Genomic DNA, 16,048 nt, shown 5'->3' with positions numbered 1-16,048 from the left:
GAGAATGAATAGAATTGAGAGTGGGTTCATTTTGTGTAAACACAAAAATGGCATTGTTGTTACTTATTTTTTGGACCCTATGTACTGGAGATGGTGTATACCTTTTTTGAACCGAGTGCAGGAGTGTAGCTCATTTTTGTTGCAAGATTAACAAAAGCAGAAAAGGAAGAATTTTTTGTCAAACCCTGTTTAAGTTGTTTTCTTCCCTCTTTATCCTTCCCCTTTACTCTCAAAATCACCAGGTTTCTTAGATTAACCAAGAGTCTTCATAATGCTAAATTCGTTCCTTCTTTATCTTGTTTTTAAAGTTGAATAAACCCCTCAGAATTTGCGCTAAAAAAACTGATTCTGCTATTGCAATTTTTTGCTCCAACTCAAGCTCTGATTTTGACTTGGTTTCATATGATATCTTACCACACTAGCTATATTATATCACTCATGACATGTTGAAGAATTGACCTACAGTTTTATTGGGTCCTAGGGCTCATTGTTCTTATAGAAGACTCTCGATCAGATTCGGATGCTCAGTATTGTCAGTTTCCCGAATTAGATCAAGAAAACTTTTTTGACCAACCAGATTGCAGCCAGAATCCATTTTTTAAAACAAATTTATCTCACTTTGAACCCTTATGAAAGTTATAGACTTATACGTGTAGATGAATTTAGGTTTTTGAATCTCCTGATTTCGATATTAGAAGCTCAAGATATTCCCATGAGAATATCTAATAAGAAAGTAGAATTTCGGCCGCGAGAAGGATTTTAACCTAAGTTTTGCACTAAAGTCTCTGCTTCTACCATAAATCTGTTGTTCACTGTCCTTAGGTCAGACCCTCAGTTAGATTTGGGATGCTCAACATTGGATGTTTCCAAATCACATCAGGAAATCCTTTTGACCAACCAGGTTGCAGCTAGATTCTGCTCTTCAAAATGAATTACCTTCTTTTGGATCCTTTATGAAAGTTATAGTTCTATAAGTTTAAATGAATTTGGGTTTTTAAATTGTGTGGTTTCGATAACAAAAGCTCAAGATATTTCCTTTTGAAATCTAGCGTGAAAGTAGAGAATCCTGCTGCAATAAGGTTTCCACCCGAGTTTGGTTACAATTATGTTCTTCAAAACAAATTTATCTCACTTTGAACCCTATATGAAAGTTGTAGACCTATACGCGTAGATGAATTTAGGTTTTTAAATCTCCTGATTTCGATATCAAAAGCTCAAGATATTCCTCGTTTGAATATCTAGTGTGAAAGTAGAAAATCCTGCCGTGAGAATGACTTTTGCCTGAGTTTGCAAGTACACAATTGCAAGATGCTTAATGTTTGAAGACCAATTGCAGGCCAATTCAAAGCCTCTTTTTTGGACCAAGGACTAAATGGAAAAGATGCTAAAATAAAGGAGTTGATTGAAGATAAAATTAGAAGAAATTTTACCGGATGAAAAAAATTAAAGAACATGGATTAGATCAAAAAAGGAAAATAAGGGAGTTGGTCATGTTTTGCTCTTATTTTTAAACAAGACGACGCCGTACTACCTTTTGTTTTGACACAAACCGCACAACCCCTTTATGAAAATATAATTAACATAACATTGTCCATTTGCATTGTGAGAACAGAGCCTCCCCATCTGCAATTTTTTCCTTTTCTCTGCACAACTATCCTGATTGTTTTCTTTCCTTTTATCTGCAACTTCCTGCTGCTTTCCATGATTCTCTCGCTTGATTTTGGAGTTGCAGATCATGTTTTTTGTTAGCTTCAATCCAAAAAAGGCAGCAGCTTTTTGTAATGGCTGATGATCACATAATCAAAATCAAAATAGTTTAGTTTCCTATTTTTGCTTTATTTGATCACCCAGGATTACATCCTAGAATTAATGCAATATTTGTTTCTTATTTTTGCTTTATTTGATCACCCGGGATTACATCCTAGAATTAATATAATATTTGTTTTCTAATAAGAGTTGTGATTAGGCTATATAAACCTCCTCTGCTATGAGGAAAAGAGGAGAAGAAAAAATGAAAGAGAGATAAAAAACAAAGAGATGAGAAGCAAAAGAGTGGGGGGTTCTTTTATTGATTTTTTTGTTACTGTGAAAGCCTTAAGTGGAATGGGAAAAGAAAGAGAGAGAAATAGAGCAGAAGAAAGAATCAAGCAGAGACAGGGAGAAAAGAGGAGAACCAATAGAGAGAGACATAGGGAGAAAGAAGAGAACCAGTAAAGATAGATAGAGGAAAAATATTGAGAACAGGGGACAACAAAGCAGCTAAAAACCAGTAAAAGACGCAGAAAAAACGAGTCGGACGCCAAAAGAGAATAGAGGTTAAAGAGCTTAAATAGACGAAAGCATTGATAGACCAGTCAGCACACCTTCAACATCACCGTTGTCCCTTCATTTCTGTCTCCAGGTTTGTTCCCCTCATCTCTTCTGCATGCATTTTCCTTTATGTTTGCATTGTTCAAATGAATTATAATTCACTTGAACAGTAACTAGACATGCATACTTGAGGATTTATTTGCCTAGCCGGGTCACTGGTTTGGGCCAGTGACCCGACTAGGCCTGTTGGGTTTGGCCTAGCCACATGGGCTGAGCTGGACCCAGACCCTGAAAAAAACAAGTAATATCATTGTTGTTTTTTTTAATGTATTTATTTTGTGGTTTTTTTTTTGTATTTTTAGATTGTAATTTAGAATACTTGGTTTTTCGACGCAGTGTGACAAATAATATATATATATATATATATATATATATATATATATATATGCATACGGCCAATACCCTAGCATATTTTTGAATTTCCTCTTTAAAAAAAAAAAATTGAAGTTTTTTAAAAAATATGTTTTAGCATGAATTTCTTAAACACAAAAAATTATTTTCTTGCATTTTGGATTTTACAACATGTTTGTAAAATTCCAATGGGTGTTGACCAATATTCCAAAAAATACAAAAAATCTTATTTTTTGAAGAATTCATCTATTATTCACCATTAATGTTTGGATAAAAAAAATCACAAAGGGATGAATATCCAAAATATTATTGGAAATAACTTGTTATTATTTACTATTAATGGTTGGATAAAGAAACACTAAGTGGTTAATATCTAAAATACTTTTCAAGGAATAATAAGTCATGATTATTTATTTAATCACACATCCTTGAAAGAAGCCTCAATTATAATTAGGGGTATTTCAATTTTTGATTTCACAATATACGAGCTGTGAAAGTATGAAATACTAAGAAAAAAATAGGTTTTTAAAGCACCTTGAATTTCCTTAGGTTTCTAATTTAGATTTTTTTTTATTCCTTTTCCTTGCAATTTACGAGTTGCGAACAATTGAAATACTAAGGGAAAAATGAGCTCTTAAGCACATTGAATCTCATTAGATTTCTATCTTAGCTGTCTTTTAATTCATAGGTTATAAATTTAGTTCAAATCAAACACAGATTTCAAGATATTTGGATTATTTCTTCTTGGCACTTTGTAGACATATCTAAGGGTATGATCTATATTGGGCAAGGGTCCGTGGTTCTAGATTAGAAAACACCAACATCATAGTAATTATAAGGCAAACTAAACACCAAGTAGCTTACCTTAGGTAAGGCGTATTAGCGATGCTAAAATCTTCTCTTTACGCAACCAGTCCCTTGCCTTAGAATCTCTGAAAGACCAGTTAGGTTTCCTAATGACCATAATACTAGGTGGTGACTTCCTTACTCAAAAAAAAAAAAAAACCAAAATCAATTTAGGGTCGTCGCGCTCCGCTACGAGGGTGCGACAGGATGACGACTCCACTAGGAACCCTTGGACTAGGCTTGGTAATTTGTTTGTTTATGCTATGTATTGTTGGTTTTTGTTTTTTATATGAATGGTTTACTTTGTTCAAAAGGTTTAGGATGCATTTTTACATCTTATCATGCATTATATATTGGATATGGGTAAGATCTTATTGAATCCTGTCACGCATCACCTTTATTTTTATTGTCTTTTTGAAAGAACACATATTAAACTTTAAGTTAAGTGGGAGACTAACAGGTTACCTTATAACTTGAGTCAATGTTTAAGTTTGTGTAAACCCCAACTATTTGCTGAGTGTTTAGACTGATAGTGATTGGTACATGTGCCATCCCACTATCTGTTGAAGCCCAATATTGCCTTTACGAGGGTGATCACTAGGACAATAAGAGACCAAACAATGAAAACCCAAAAAATACATTCTTGATATATTTGCATTGTATTTAGCATTTTCAGTGTCATCTCAAAAGAATTTAAAATTTTAAAGGTCTTTCGAATGCGTTCGACTTTTAACTTGTTATTTTTAAAATTATTGATTTTTCTCATTGAATCAATGTTAATATTGCTTGTTTTTTTTTTAAAAAATACAAAACAAAATAGAAAAATTAAAAATTTACAAAAATTAAAAAAAAAAATTTAAGGACCAATGTATTTTAGGAATCAAGTCACTTTGTCTATAAATGGAGGTCACAACACATATAAAAAAAGGGATTTAAAGAATAGAGGAAATACAACAAAACCCTAAACCTATCTTTACCAACACAAGTCGTCACCCCTTCGTAGCTTTTGGTTTTCTTTCTCCCAGCCTCTCCACCATCCCTCTTCCCCAGCTCCACCCACAACAGACTCCCCCTTCCCCCCTTTTGGTTTAGCCCTATTTCCTTTGATCCTAGCCTCCCTACATACAGACCTTCCTCTATCTCTTCCGATCTGCCCTTCCAGAGAATGAGCAGAACCATTTGAAACCTTTTATTAAGTGGAGGCAATTTTTATTTTATAAAGTATAATTGTTAAATATAAATTTTTAATTTTTTTTTGTCTAATAAAAATATATTAGAGGTAATTTTCATTTCATAAAATATAATAGGTAAATATAACTTTTTTTATTCTTATTTTTTTTTAAAAAATAAGGATCTTAGTTAATTGCTCGAGTTTTCCAATTCCTCCGGCAGGATCTGGATGAATAACATCATATCATATCATATCGTAAACGTGTCGATCGAAATAACTTGAACTTTTGAATAGATGTATATACGGTGGCGTGATGATGAAAGTCCATGACTACGATAGGACATTGACTGTTCATAACAATTGTTTTCACTCAATAATTTGGCCGGTTCCTAGTGTCAAAGCGAAAAAGGCTAGCTTCTAATAAACAGAAATTTAAAAAAAAAAAAAGAGAGAAAAAAAAAATGAAATCCTTTGTCTTGTGATCACTAGCCAGTTAGGTTTAAACGAAGAAATTAAAGAGATTGAGGGCGTGCAGGTCCCTTACCGTATGGAAAAGAAAGGAAGAAAAACGTGGTTCCCACATTTTACTCATTTTTTCCTTGAATAATAATAATATTAGTTTCCACTCTCCATAACTATTATTACAAGCTTACCAGAGTAGAAGTAATAAATCAAGCAATTATGATCCCACCAGATATGGATGAGTAATAAAGTTGGCACATTACTAATTATGATTTAAACAGCACTAATTAATTTAGGAAAAGGGTCTCCTTATAACTGTTTGCGTTATAATTTGGTTTTTAAATTGTTTTTTATACTATTTTTTATTTAAAAAACCATCAAATTGATGTTTTTTAGGTGTTTATTTATATTTTTAATGTGATGATATAAGAAATAAAAAGATATTCTAAGACAATATTAATTATTTTAATACATTTTTATTTAAAAAAAAACTCATTTATTAATGACTTCATGGTGTCCCACGAAAATAATTTAACCTATATGGAATCAAAATAGAAAAAGAAAAATTAACCATATATCTCCTTTAATTCCCTTTCATAGCATTCTTTTTAAATCAATAGTACGTAAATAATACTTATAAATTAATTTACATATACATTACTCGAGATTATATTCATTTTTCAATCAATTTTAAAAAAACACAACCTTAAATAAGTTTAATGATGATGTTAAATTTCGAGCTCATTTTTTTTTTTTTTAAAAAGGTAAAATCTCCTCAAGATCAGATCTTTATAAGGCATTCTCTCTTTTGTTGTAGCGTAAATTAGTTTAGAGATACTATTCTCATCGCGAAAAAAAAGAGTTTGGATGTTAAAGAAAAGTCCAAATCTGTAGGCTTTGGAAGATTGCAGATGCAGTGCCTGCCAAACCCTAGATATGGCATTAAATCAGGATGTGCAGCGGCAATCAGACGTCTATTCTAAGCTAACCAATTCCAGCTAATGTCCCTACCATTTGCATATATATTTTGGACACGTTATATATATATATATATATATATATATATATATATATTATATATATAGATATATATATATATATATAAACTAAACATTTCAAACGCACAGTATTATGCACATCTTCCGAGTCAAATATTTCGAAAGGGTCCACAATACCTCCACCTCAATTCGTTCACTAATTGCCGTTACTATTACCAGCTAGACCAGCTGGTTTTTGTCCTCCTTTTTCACCCGCTCAAGGAGACCTGAGGGAATACTTCTATTGTTTCAAATTTTCAAAAGAAATCAGCACCTTCATTCCAACGAAATTTTCAATCTGGGTGCGTGGCGCTAAGGTAAGATCCCATCAAGAAAGAATTGATCAATATTGTCTTTCTATATGAAAAAAAAGGGTTAAAAAACAGAAAAGGAGAGCAATTATGATACCATCGACTCGATCAATTGTAATCTGCGTGAATACTGAGATGAACTAGAATGAATGAATGGATGAACTGATGAGGAGAGGGACGCTCGTGTGGTAAGATGAAAAGGACACATAATTAACAAACAGTACTCCTCGTGGGGTACCTTCACACTTCCACAAGTTGGGAAATTAAATAGTGACCAAGGAGGAGTTAATGGACAACGTTAATGAAAAGTCTTGGCTTTGGTAAGAGGAAGGGGCCACACTCTTGTCTTGATATACAATCAACATATTATATAGTATATATAAAAGGGATATGGGTTCAGAAATCTGCCTGGATTCCGCTGTTTTCTATCTGAGAGCAAGTAGTGTGTGCTTATTTCTTCTCAATAATCGCTGTCATATTTAATCTCTTTAATTAGTTCGCTATAATCAAGTTTCAAATTTCTACCCGGTTATCCGTCCATGCATCTTACAAGTCTTACATGGAAAAGGACCTCTTGTCTCATCTCTCTAGCTACCTACTTGACTGCACGTGTCGTGGGGTTGTGTCCTGTGGAGGAGATGGGCTTGTCCTCTTCCTTTTAAGAATAATGTTTTAACTTGGAAGGGAGCAGCTAGCAGACTTTGATATCGCGAAGCCTAGCTAGCCCACGGGGTTAATTATTATATATTTTGAATTTTACGAGGAATGTGAAACATTGAGGAGGCAGCAGCTAGGTAGGAGACGAAAAGATGTACTCGTGTGGTGTGTGTATAGAGACAAAATGCTTCCCCACTCCCCTTTTTTCTTCTTTTTTTTTTTCTCATGTGATTTGGTGCTCACACACTTCCAAGTTCCATCCAATATCCATAGCCATCTAGCCGGCCCGACGTCCCGCGCCCCGTGCCTGCCTATGCTTAGCCTTCAAGAATCAAAGATGTCTACACATGTTGGTGGTTATCGTCAATTAATATTGACATAGAAAAACTAGTGCCCCATAGTAGAGGGAACCCACCACTTTCCAAGCAAGATGTTGTCCCTTCCACTACATCCGATATCCCTACGCCAAGGGATTCTCTCTCTTTATTTAATCTTAATTACATCTTAGCTAGGGTTTCAGTTCCATCGATCATGCATGCATGATCGATGCAAGAGATCATCGATGCGCATGCATCCTCTTATGCTGCCTTGGCTAATTAAGCAAGCCTCTTCTTGTTGTAGTGCAATAACCATTGACATGTGTTTTTCTCAGTTAATTTCTCTTTGGGTCTATCTTACCTAACGTCATTACCTCTCCCTCTGTGGTTGGGTGTTCTACTTCTCATTCACTATGGCTTCTTCAACTACAAATTAAGTGTAGGAAATTAATTAATATAATATACTATATCATGCATCAAGGAAATAAAATTAACAACAACAACATTGCACTTTACAGCTATCGTTGCTTCATTCTTGCTTGCCAATCCATGTCCATATATATATATAATTTGTGGGGGTTTAATATTGACTCTTAAGAATAAAATATATAAGGAACGTGCATGCCCATATGTCTTATTAGTGGCAATTATTTGACAAATTCTATCTTTCAATAATAAAATAATAAAAATCTACTTGGAATGCACTTAATTAAGTATATATGAAGTAAATAAATTTGCTATACATGTACTTCTATCTTACCTGCGAATTCAATTGCTTAAAACCTGATTACGAAAACTCAATTTTAACACTTAAAATTAAGAGCTGGTTCATATTGGATACATAGATAGGAATATGAACCTATGGCCAATTTGATGTGTATTTAGTTTTGGCACAAGATGTTGCTATCTCCTCTCATTATTATTATTATTATTAATTGCCTATTTATGTGGACAAAATACAAACGATTTGTAGACGATTCAAACATTATTATTATTAATTAATTGCTTATGTGAACAAAATACAAATGATTTTTTCAAAACAATAAAGTAGATGGGTCATGATAGGTAGATAGATAAATGTAGTAAGTGGGTGTTTGGTGATGCGGTGTAGAGTATTTTCTAATTAAAAATATATTAAAATAATATTTTTTTAATTTTTATGTGAGCACATTCAAACTATATATATAATTAAAAACATTAATTTAATATTTTTCAAATAAAAAACAATTTGAAAAACACTAAACTATCATTAGCATTAGATAATGTATATATTATAAAATAAATATAATTCAACTCTCCAATTAGGAACGAATCAAAAGTAATGCCGAAGAATAAAAAGGCTGGTTCATTAATTAAATTAAAAACTAATCGAGGAATTGTACATATTCCCAATATTAACATAGATTAATTATATAAATCATGAATGGCAATGAAAAATAAAGAAGGGAAAACTTGACAGCTTTGATTGAGTTGCCCTTCGGGTACTCCACTACAAGTATAATTTCATGTCATGTGAGTTATTTTTATATATACTAGCCTGATATTTGCTAGCAATTGACTTGGAAAATTCTTTACTTTACTTATCGTAATAATAATAACAACAAGGAAGAAAGAAGAGGAGGAGAATGATTAGAATCTTTTAATAGTATTTATTGCTGTGTGAAACTGAAGAGCATGCTAGCTTGAGTTAGGATCAGCGCTGCTACTGCCTCTATAAGAAATTTCCCCAGTAACAACACAAAATGGTAATCCTAATACAAACATGTATCGGGTCGGGTGCAAATTAATTTTCATGGAACGTGAAATTTGAGAGAGAGAGAGAGAGCAAATAGGCTGGGGTTTTCTTCATCTTTTTCTTGTGTTTTGCCATACTTGCACACCTGAATACATTCGAATCGAACATGGCGGTGAGTAAACTAAACTACATCATCATCGAAGATGATTCAGAGATGAAAAGAAATGAGTACTGGAGGGGCGGGGCGGGCCAGTGAAGTGCCAAAAAAGGGGCAAACTTAGGGTAGTGAGCTAGCGTGTCTTGTGGCATGTTAAGATGGGATACACGTTGGGGGTAAAAAGCTACAGATTTCTAGTTATTATGCACGAGTATATGAGGATGTAGCTTTCTCAGTATTTTATTTAATTAAATTCGGGAAATGAAGATTTCGATACAGTAGAAGAAGTAGCGTGGAGGATGAAAGATTAAAGAAAGGAAAAGAAATGGAGGTGAGAAATGGAATATATATATATATATATATATATATATATATATACACATATTTTGAGAAGAGGGAGGGAGGGAGAGGCGTACAAGCAAGCCAAAAGCTCCTCCTCCTAGCTCCTAGAAAAGATGGAGTTGGGAAGGGAGAGAGAAGAGAGGATCAAATCCAAAGGTTTGACTGTACCCGAAAAATGAGAACAAATTTTAAAAAATAAGTGGGGGAGCAACAGATTCACATCTCCCACAATTCACTCTTCCCTTCCCTTCCATCCTCTCTCTGCCTTCTCTCTCTCTCTCTCTCTCTCTCTGTGTTCCCTTGCCTACCCCCAATGCACCACCATTCAACTTGTCCTCTCAAGAGACTCCCTACTACTAATATTCTATTCTCCTCTCCCCCCCTCTGAAATGTGTGCGTGTGGAGATGTCACTTTACTTGGTCTTGACATCTTTTTCTTTCTTTACTTCTATGCCTGTTTTCTTCTCCTCCTCCTTTAACTAAGCCTCCACCTCTGCCTTGCACCTGGGCTGAGCAGCCTAGCACGACTGCTTGTTCTTGTTCGTGTTTCTGGCTGATTCTTGAATAATTTTGGTTTATTTAAGTGGCAACGATGCTATTTCTAGTACTAGTTTATGTCTGTCACACGGTGGTAATGCTATCTGTCAACAAGTGACAGCCGACATTTCTTTCTTTCTGCACATCGTACCCTTCCCCTCACACACACACGCACTCTTCTGTCCTCTTCCTTAACTGATTCTCTGATTTCCTTGGAGTTAATTTGTACTCTACAAGAAACCATCACATCACCTTCCCTCTACTTCATAACTTCTCCAGGTAAATCCCCCCTTCTTCTCTCTCTTTTTTTATTTTTTGATGTTACTATTATCAGTTTTTTGGGGAAAAGGTTTGGAATTTTAGCACACTTGATTACTACCTTGATAGTGATTTCCACCTTCTCTTTCTTTTCTCAATTTATTATTAATTAATACTACTTTTTTCTTTTTTTCAGATTTTCAAGCAACAAGTCAAAGTTTGGAAATTTAGTGAAATATTAAACCTCAGAAGAGGATTTAATTAAGAGCAGATCTCTAAATGCTTTGGGAGAGGTGCTTCTTTGATTGGAAGGAAGATACAGAGAAGCTAACAGACAGAAGAAAGGAGAGATTAAGCTTTCATTTTTTCAAGATTGGTTCAATTGCACCAGTTATGCAGAGAGACTAATTAAGAGGGGATATTTCAGCAAATCTGAACACCCAGATTAACCCCAAAAGAAAAAAAAAATGAAGAAACAATGGAGGATATCATCACGAAGGCCACCACCCAAAGCCATGATTACAATCTTTGGTTATGTGTTGCTGTTGCTATTTATGCCATCATCATCACAAACCAGAGGGTTGTCATCGCAGCAAAGTACCAATAATGAAGTTGTGGGATTATTAGCCTTCAAGAAATCCTCTGTTCAATCTGATCCAAATAATTTATTAGCCAACTGGTTCCCGAATTCTGCTACTCCATGTTCATGGTCAGGCATCTCTTGTTCTCTTGATTCCCATGTCACCACTCTCAACCTCACCAACGCTGGTCTCATTGGAACCCTAAACCTCTATAACCTAACTGTGGCCTTGCCATCTCTCAATCATCTTTATTTGCAAGGCAATTCTTTCTCTGCTTCTGATCTTTCTGCCTCCTCTTCTTGTGTTCTTGAGAGTCTTGACTTGTCTTCAAACAACATCTCGGACCCTCTTCCAAGAAAGTCCTTTTTTGAGTCTTGCAATCACCTCTCTTATGTTAATCTCTCTCATAATTCCATTCCTGGTGGTTCCCTTCGATTTAGTCCTTCCTTGCTACAGCTTGACCTCTCTCGCAATACTATTTCTGATTCTACCTGGCTGGCCTACTCTCTTTCCACCTGCCAGAACTTGAATCTTCTTAACTTCTCCGATAACAAGCTCGCTGGAAAACTTGCGGTAACTCCCTTGTCCTGCAACAGTTTATCGGTTTTAGACCTATCATACAATCTATTATCTGGGGAGATACCACCTAATTTTGTTGCAGACTCTCCATCTCTCAAATATTTGGATCTCTCACACAACAACTTCTCTGCCAACTTCTCCAGCCTTGATTTTGGGCACTATTGCAATCTTACTTGGCTCAGTTTGTCACAAAATAGGCTCTCCGGCATTGGATTTCCATTAAGTTTGAGGAACTGTGTGCTTCTACAGACGCTTAACCTCTCCCGTAACGAGCTACAATTAAAGATTCCTGGTACCTTTTTGGGGAGTTTCACGAATTTAAGGCAGTTGTCTCTGGCTCACAATCTGTTTTATGGTGACATTCCTCTTGAGTTGGGACAGACCTGTGGAACTCTACAGGAAATGGATCTATCAGCAAACAAACTCACTGGTGGCTTGCCGCTGACTTTTGCATCGTGTTCTTCTATGCAGAGTCTGAATCTTGGCAGCAATCTACTCTCCGGGGATTTCCTCACTACTGTTGTAAGCAATCTTCAAAGTCTGATATATCTGTATGTTCCATTCAACAACATTACCGGTACCGTGCCTCTGTCTCTCGCAAATTGTACTCAACTTCAAGTGCTTGACCTCAGTTCTAATGGCTTCACGGGGGATGTTCCTGCTAAGTTGTGTTCCTCCTCGAACCCAACCGCACTCCAAAAGTTACTCCTAGCTGATAATTACCTATCAGGAAAAGTTCCATCAGAGCTTGGAAGCTGCAAAAACCTGAGGAGCATTGATCTTAGTTTCAACAGCTTGAATGGACCAATTCCCTTGGAGGTTTGGACCTTGCCGAATCTTTTGGACTTGGTTATGTGGGCAAACAATCTCACTGGTGAGATCCCGGAAGGCATTTGTGTTAATGGAGGAAACCTCGAGACTTTGATTCTCAATAACAATCTCATCACAGGAACCATTCCTCGGTCCATTGGCAATTGCACTAATATGATTTGGGTTTCCCTTTCCAGCAACCGGCTTACTGGAGAAATTCCTGCTGGCATTGGAAATCTAGTTAATCTGGCTGTTCTCCAAATGGGTAACAATTCACTTACTGGGAAAGTACCACCAGAGATTGGCAATTGCCGGAGCCTCATTTGGCTTGATTTGAACAGCAACAACCTAAGTGGTCCTCTCCCACCCGAGCTTGCAGACCATGCTGGTCTAGTTGTTCCTGGAATTGTATCCGGGAAGCAGTTTGCATTTGTAAGAAATGAGGGTGGAACATCATGCCGAGGAGCTGGGGGACTGGTTGAATTTCAGGGGATCCGGCCAGAAAGGTTGGAAAATCTTCCTATGGTTCACTCTTGTCCTACAACAAGAATTTATTCTGGCATGACGGTTTATACATTCGTCACAAATGGCAGCATGATATTCCTTGATCTTGCCTACAATTCGTTGTCAGGAACTATCCCTCAAAATTTTGGTTTGATGAGCTATTTGCAGGTCTTGAACTTGGGGCACAATAAGCTAACCGGAAATATTCCTGACAGTTTTGGAGGTTTGAAAGCAATTGGAGTTCTGGATCTCTCACACAATGATCTCCAAGGATTTCTACCAGGGTCTTTAGGGACTCTCTCATTTCTTAGTGATCTTGATGTGTCGAACAACAACCTCACTGGTCCTATCCCTTCTGGAGGGCAGCTAACTACTTTCCCCCAATCCAGGTATGAAAACAATTCTGGCCTCTGCGGTGTACCATTGCCCCCTTGTAGCTCTGGAGGTCACCCACAAGGTTTTACCACTCAGGGAAAGAAGCAATCTGTGGAAGTAGGGGTGGTCATTGGCATCGCATTTTTTGTCTTATGCCTCTTTGGTCTTACATTGGCTCTTTATCGAGTAAAGAGGTACCAGCGGAAGGAAGAACAGAGGGAGAAGTACATCGACAGCCTCCCAACTTCAGGTAGCAGCAGCTGGAAACTTTCAGGTGTTCCTGAGCCTTTGAGCATCAACATTGCCACTTTCGAGAAACCTCTAAGAAAGTTGACTTTTGCCCATCTACTTGAAGCTACGAATGGTTTCAGTGCTGATAGCTTAATAGGGTCTGGTGGATTTGGAGAGGTATACAAGGCACAACTAAAAGATGGATGTGTTGTTGCTATAAAGAAGCTGATTCATGTCACAGGTCAGGGGGACAGAGAGTTTATGGCAGAAATGGAAACTATTGGGAAGATCAAGCACCGCAACCTGGTTCCTTTGCTGGGTTACTGCAAAATTGGAGAGGAGAGGCTTCTTGTGTATGAATACATGAAATGGGGGAGTTTAGAGTCTGTTCTTCATGACAGGTCCAAAGGAGGATGCTCAAGGCTTGATTGGGCAGCAAGAAAGAAGATTGCAATAGGCTCAGCAAGAGGACTTGCTTTCCTACATCACAGCTGCATACCTCACATTATCCACCGTGACATGAAGTCTAGCAATGTTCTTTTAGATGAAAACTTTGAAGCTCGGGTTTCGGATTTTGGAATGGCAAGATTGGTGAACGCCCTTGACACACATCTTAGCGTGAGTACACTTGCAGGAACTCCAGGTTATGTGCCCCCTGAGTATTATCAGAGCTTTAGATGCACATCAAAAGGGGATGTCTACAGCTATGGTGTCATACTTCTGGAGCTCCTCTCAGGCAAAAAGCCAATAGATTCCGCTGAGTTTGGTGATGATAACAACCTTGTTGGGTGGGCAAAGCAGCTATATAGAGAGAAGAGAAGCAATGGGATACTGGACCCTGAGTTAATGACACAAAAATCTGGAGAAGCTGAATTATACCAGTATTTGAGAATCGCATTCGAGTGCCTTGATGACAGGCCTTTCAGACGGCCGACCATGATACAGGTTATGGCTATGTTCAAAGAGCTTCAGGTTGACTCTGAAAGCGATATCCTAGATGGTTTCTCTTTGAAAGATGCAAGCATTGATGAATTCAGGGAGAAAGAGTCTAGCTAATGATGTTTAGCTTTTGATTGGACTATAAGGTTTTGTCTTTTGGCACCTTTGATCTGCTCTGCCTGCGATTACAGATATGGAAGTGGTCATTTGCGCTTCTGAATTGGATATGGGGTAATCCTTCAAATTTCAGCTACTGTAAATAATAGAATGCTGAAATGACACAGAAAGTTGCAGGAAAATGGGGAGAGAACAAACGAACAGGTCCTTCAGTTGCTCAACGATGGGCAACTTATACTTTTTGTTTCCATTGATCATGATGTACAATGCAAAAGACTTGAAACTTTGTTTCTCTTCACCATTAGCTTCTTTATTCCGTCACAGTTTTGCTAACTGATGATTCACTATTTGTTTGTTTATTTTACAATTATTGCTGTTTATAGGAAGCTATGATTTTAGAAATGAACACACTGTTCTGTAAAGTTGTAGTGGTAGCATTGTTGGAAAGTAAATCACAAGTGCATTTAGTAGTGAACTTCAGTAGATGATGCGGAGTGGATTAAGGCAATTGATTCAGGAATATGATGATCCACAAGCATTTCTTTTCCAGTCAACCTCTGTAACATTCCCATTAGTCTTTTGCCCTTTTCCTTTTACGTATCGTCATGAAGGCTATACCGTTTCAAGCTGCTTTAGATTTATTACACACCCCAAATCAAGTTGCAACGCACGCCGCCATCCATTTAGCTGAAGCACCCCTGGGGAGGCTGCTAAAGATTATCCAAGTTTCTTTTCAAGAACACTGCAGAATTTTTTACATCATCTTATTGAGATTCGTTGAGAATGTAACAAGAAAGTTTAGGGAAAAAGCCATTGGTCTTGCAACATCATAAAAATAGACCTGTGAAGACTGGTCATATATGTTGGATTAATATATATTAATTATATTCTCGTTGTTGATTGCAGCAGTTGTAAACAAGCAGCATCTCAAGTAATGGAATCTCTTGCAACAACTTGTGCTCATCTCATTGTGCTTTCAAAGGATCCATTGGCAGTGTAAAACGGATAAAGAAAGAAAGAAAAGGCAACTCTTGACAATATGGTGACATAAGCAAATGCTGGTGATTTTGTCTGATATATGGCATCCTGTGTGTTGAGTGTTAGGCCCGTTATAATCTTTGTTTGCCTGTTTAATCAAGAAAGGTCTAGCTCTAGGTTTCTGTTTAGGAATATGAATCTTTTGAGCATCATCAACATCTCTTTTATTTAGGCTCTAGGACTCAAAACTCTCTCATGATGTTCTTGACAGAACTCTTGTGGTTGATAAAGATGCATTTGTCAACACAAGCATGCATGTAAACAAATCTTTCCCGACTCAAATTCTTCCTACCGAAAGTCCTCAGATTGCTTCTGATTTTAGG

The 16,048-nt window shown here is 36.6% G+C and overlaps 1 protein-coding gene across 1 annotated transcript; it reads left to right on the top strand.

The window, feature by feature from the left end:
* The first annotated feature begins 9,841 nt into the window (after nt 1–9,841).
* LOC118037656 (receptor-like protein kinase BRI1-like 3) lies at nt 9,842–15,236 on the top strand. The gene is made up of 2 exons (XM_035043703.2): nt 9,842–10,572; nt 10,748–15,236. Exon 2 carries the CDS (start codon nt 11,019–11,021, stop codon nt 14,685–14,687), a length of 3,669 nt encoding a protein of 1,222 aa, XP_034899594.1. The 5' UTR covers nt 9,842–10,572; nt 10,748–11,018; the 3' UTR covers nt 14,688–15,236.
* Nucleotides 15,237–16,048: the final 812 nt, after the last annotated feature.

The sequence above is a fragment of the Populus alba genome, chromosome 1 (genome assembly GCF_005239225.2).
Source record: "Populus alba chromosome 1, ASM523922v2, whole genome shotgun sequence".
Classification (NCBI taxonomy): domain Eukaryota; kingdom Viridiplantae; phylum Streptophyta; class Magnoliopsida; order Malpighiales; family Salicaceae; genus Populus; species Populus alba.
This window is presented reverse-complemented; position numbering and strand designations above follow the sequence as displayed.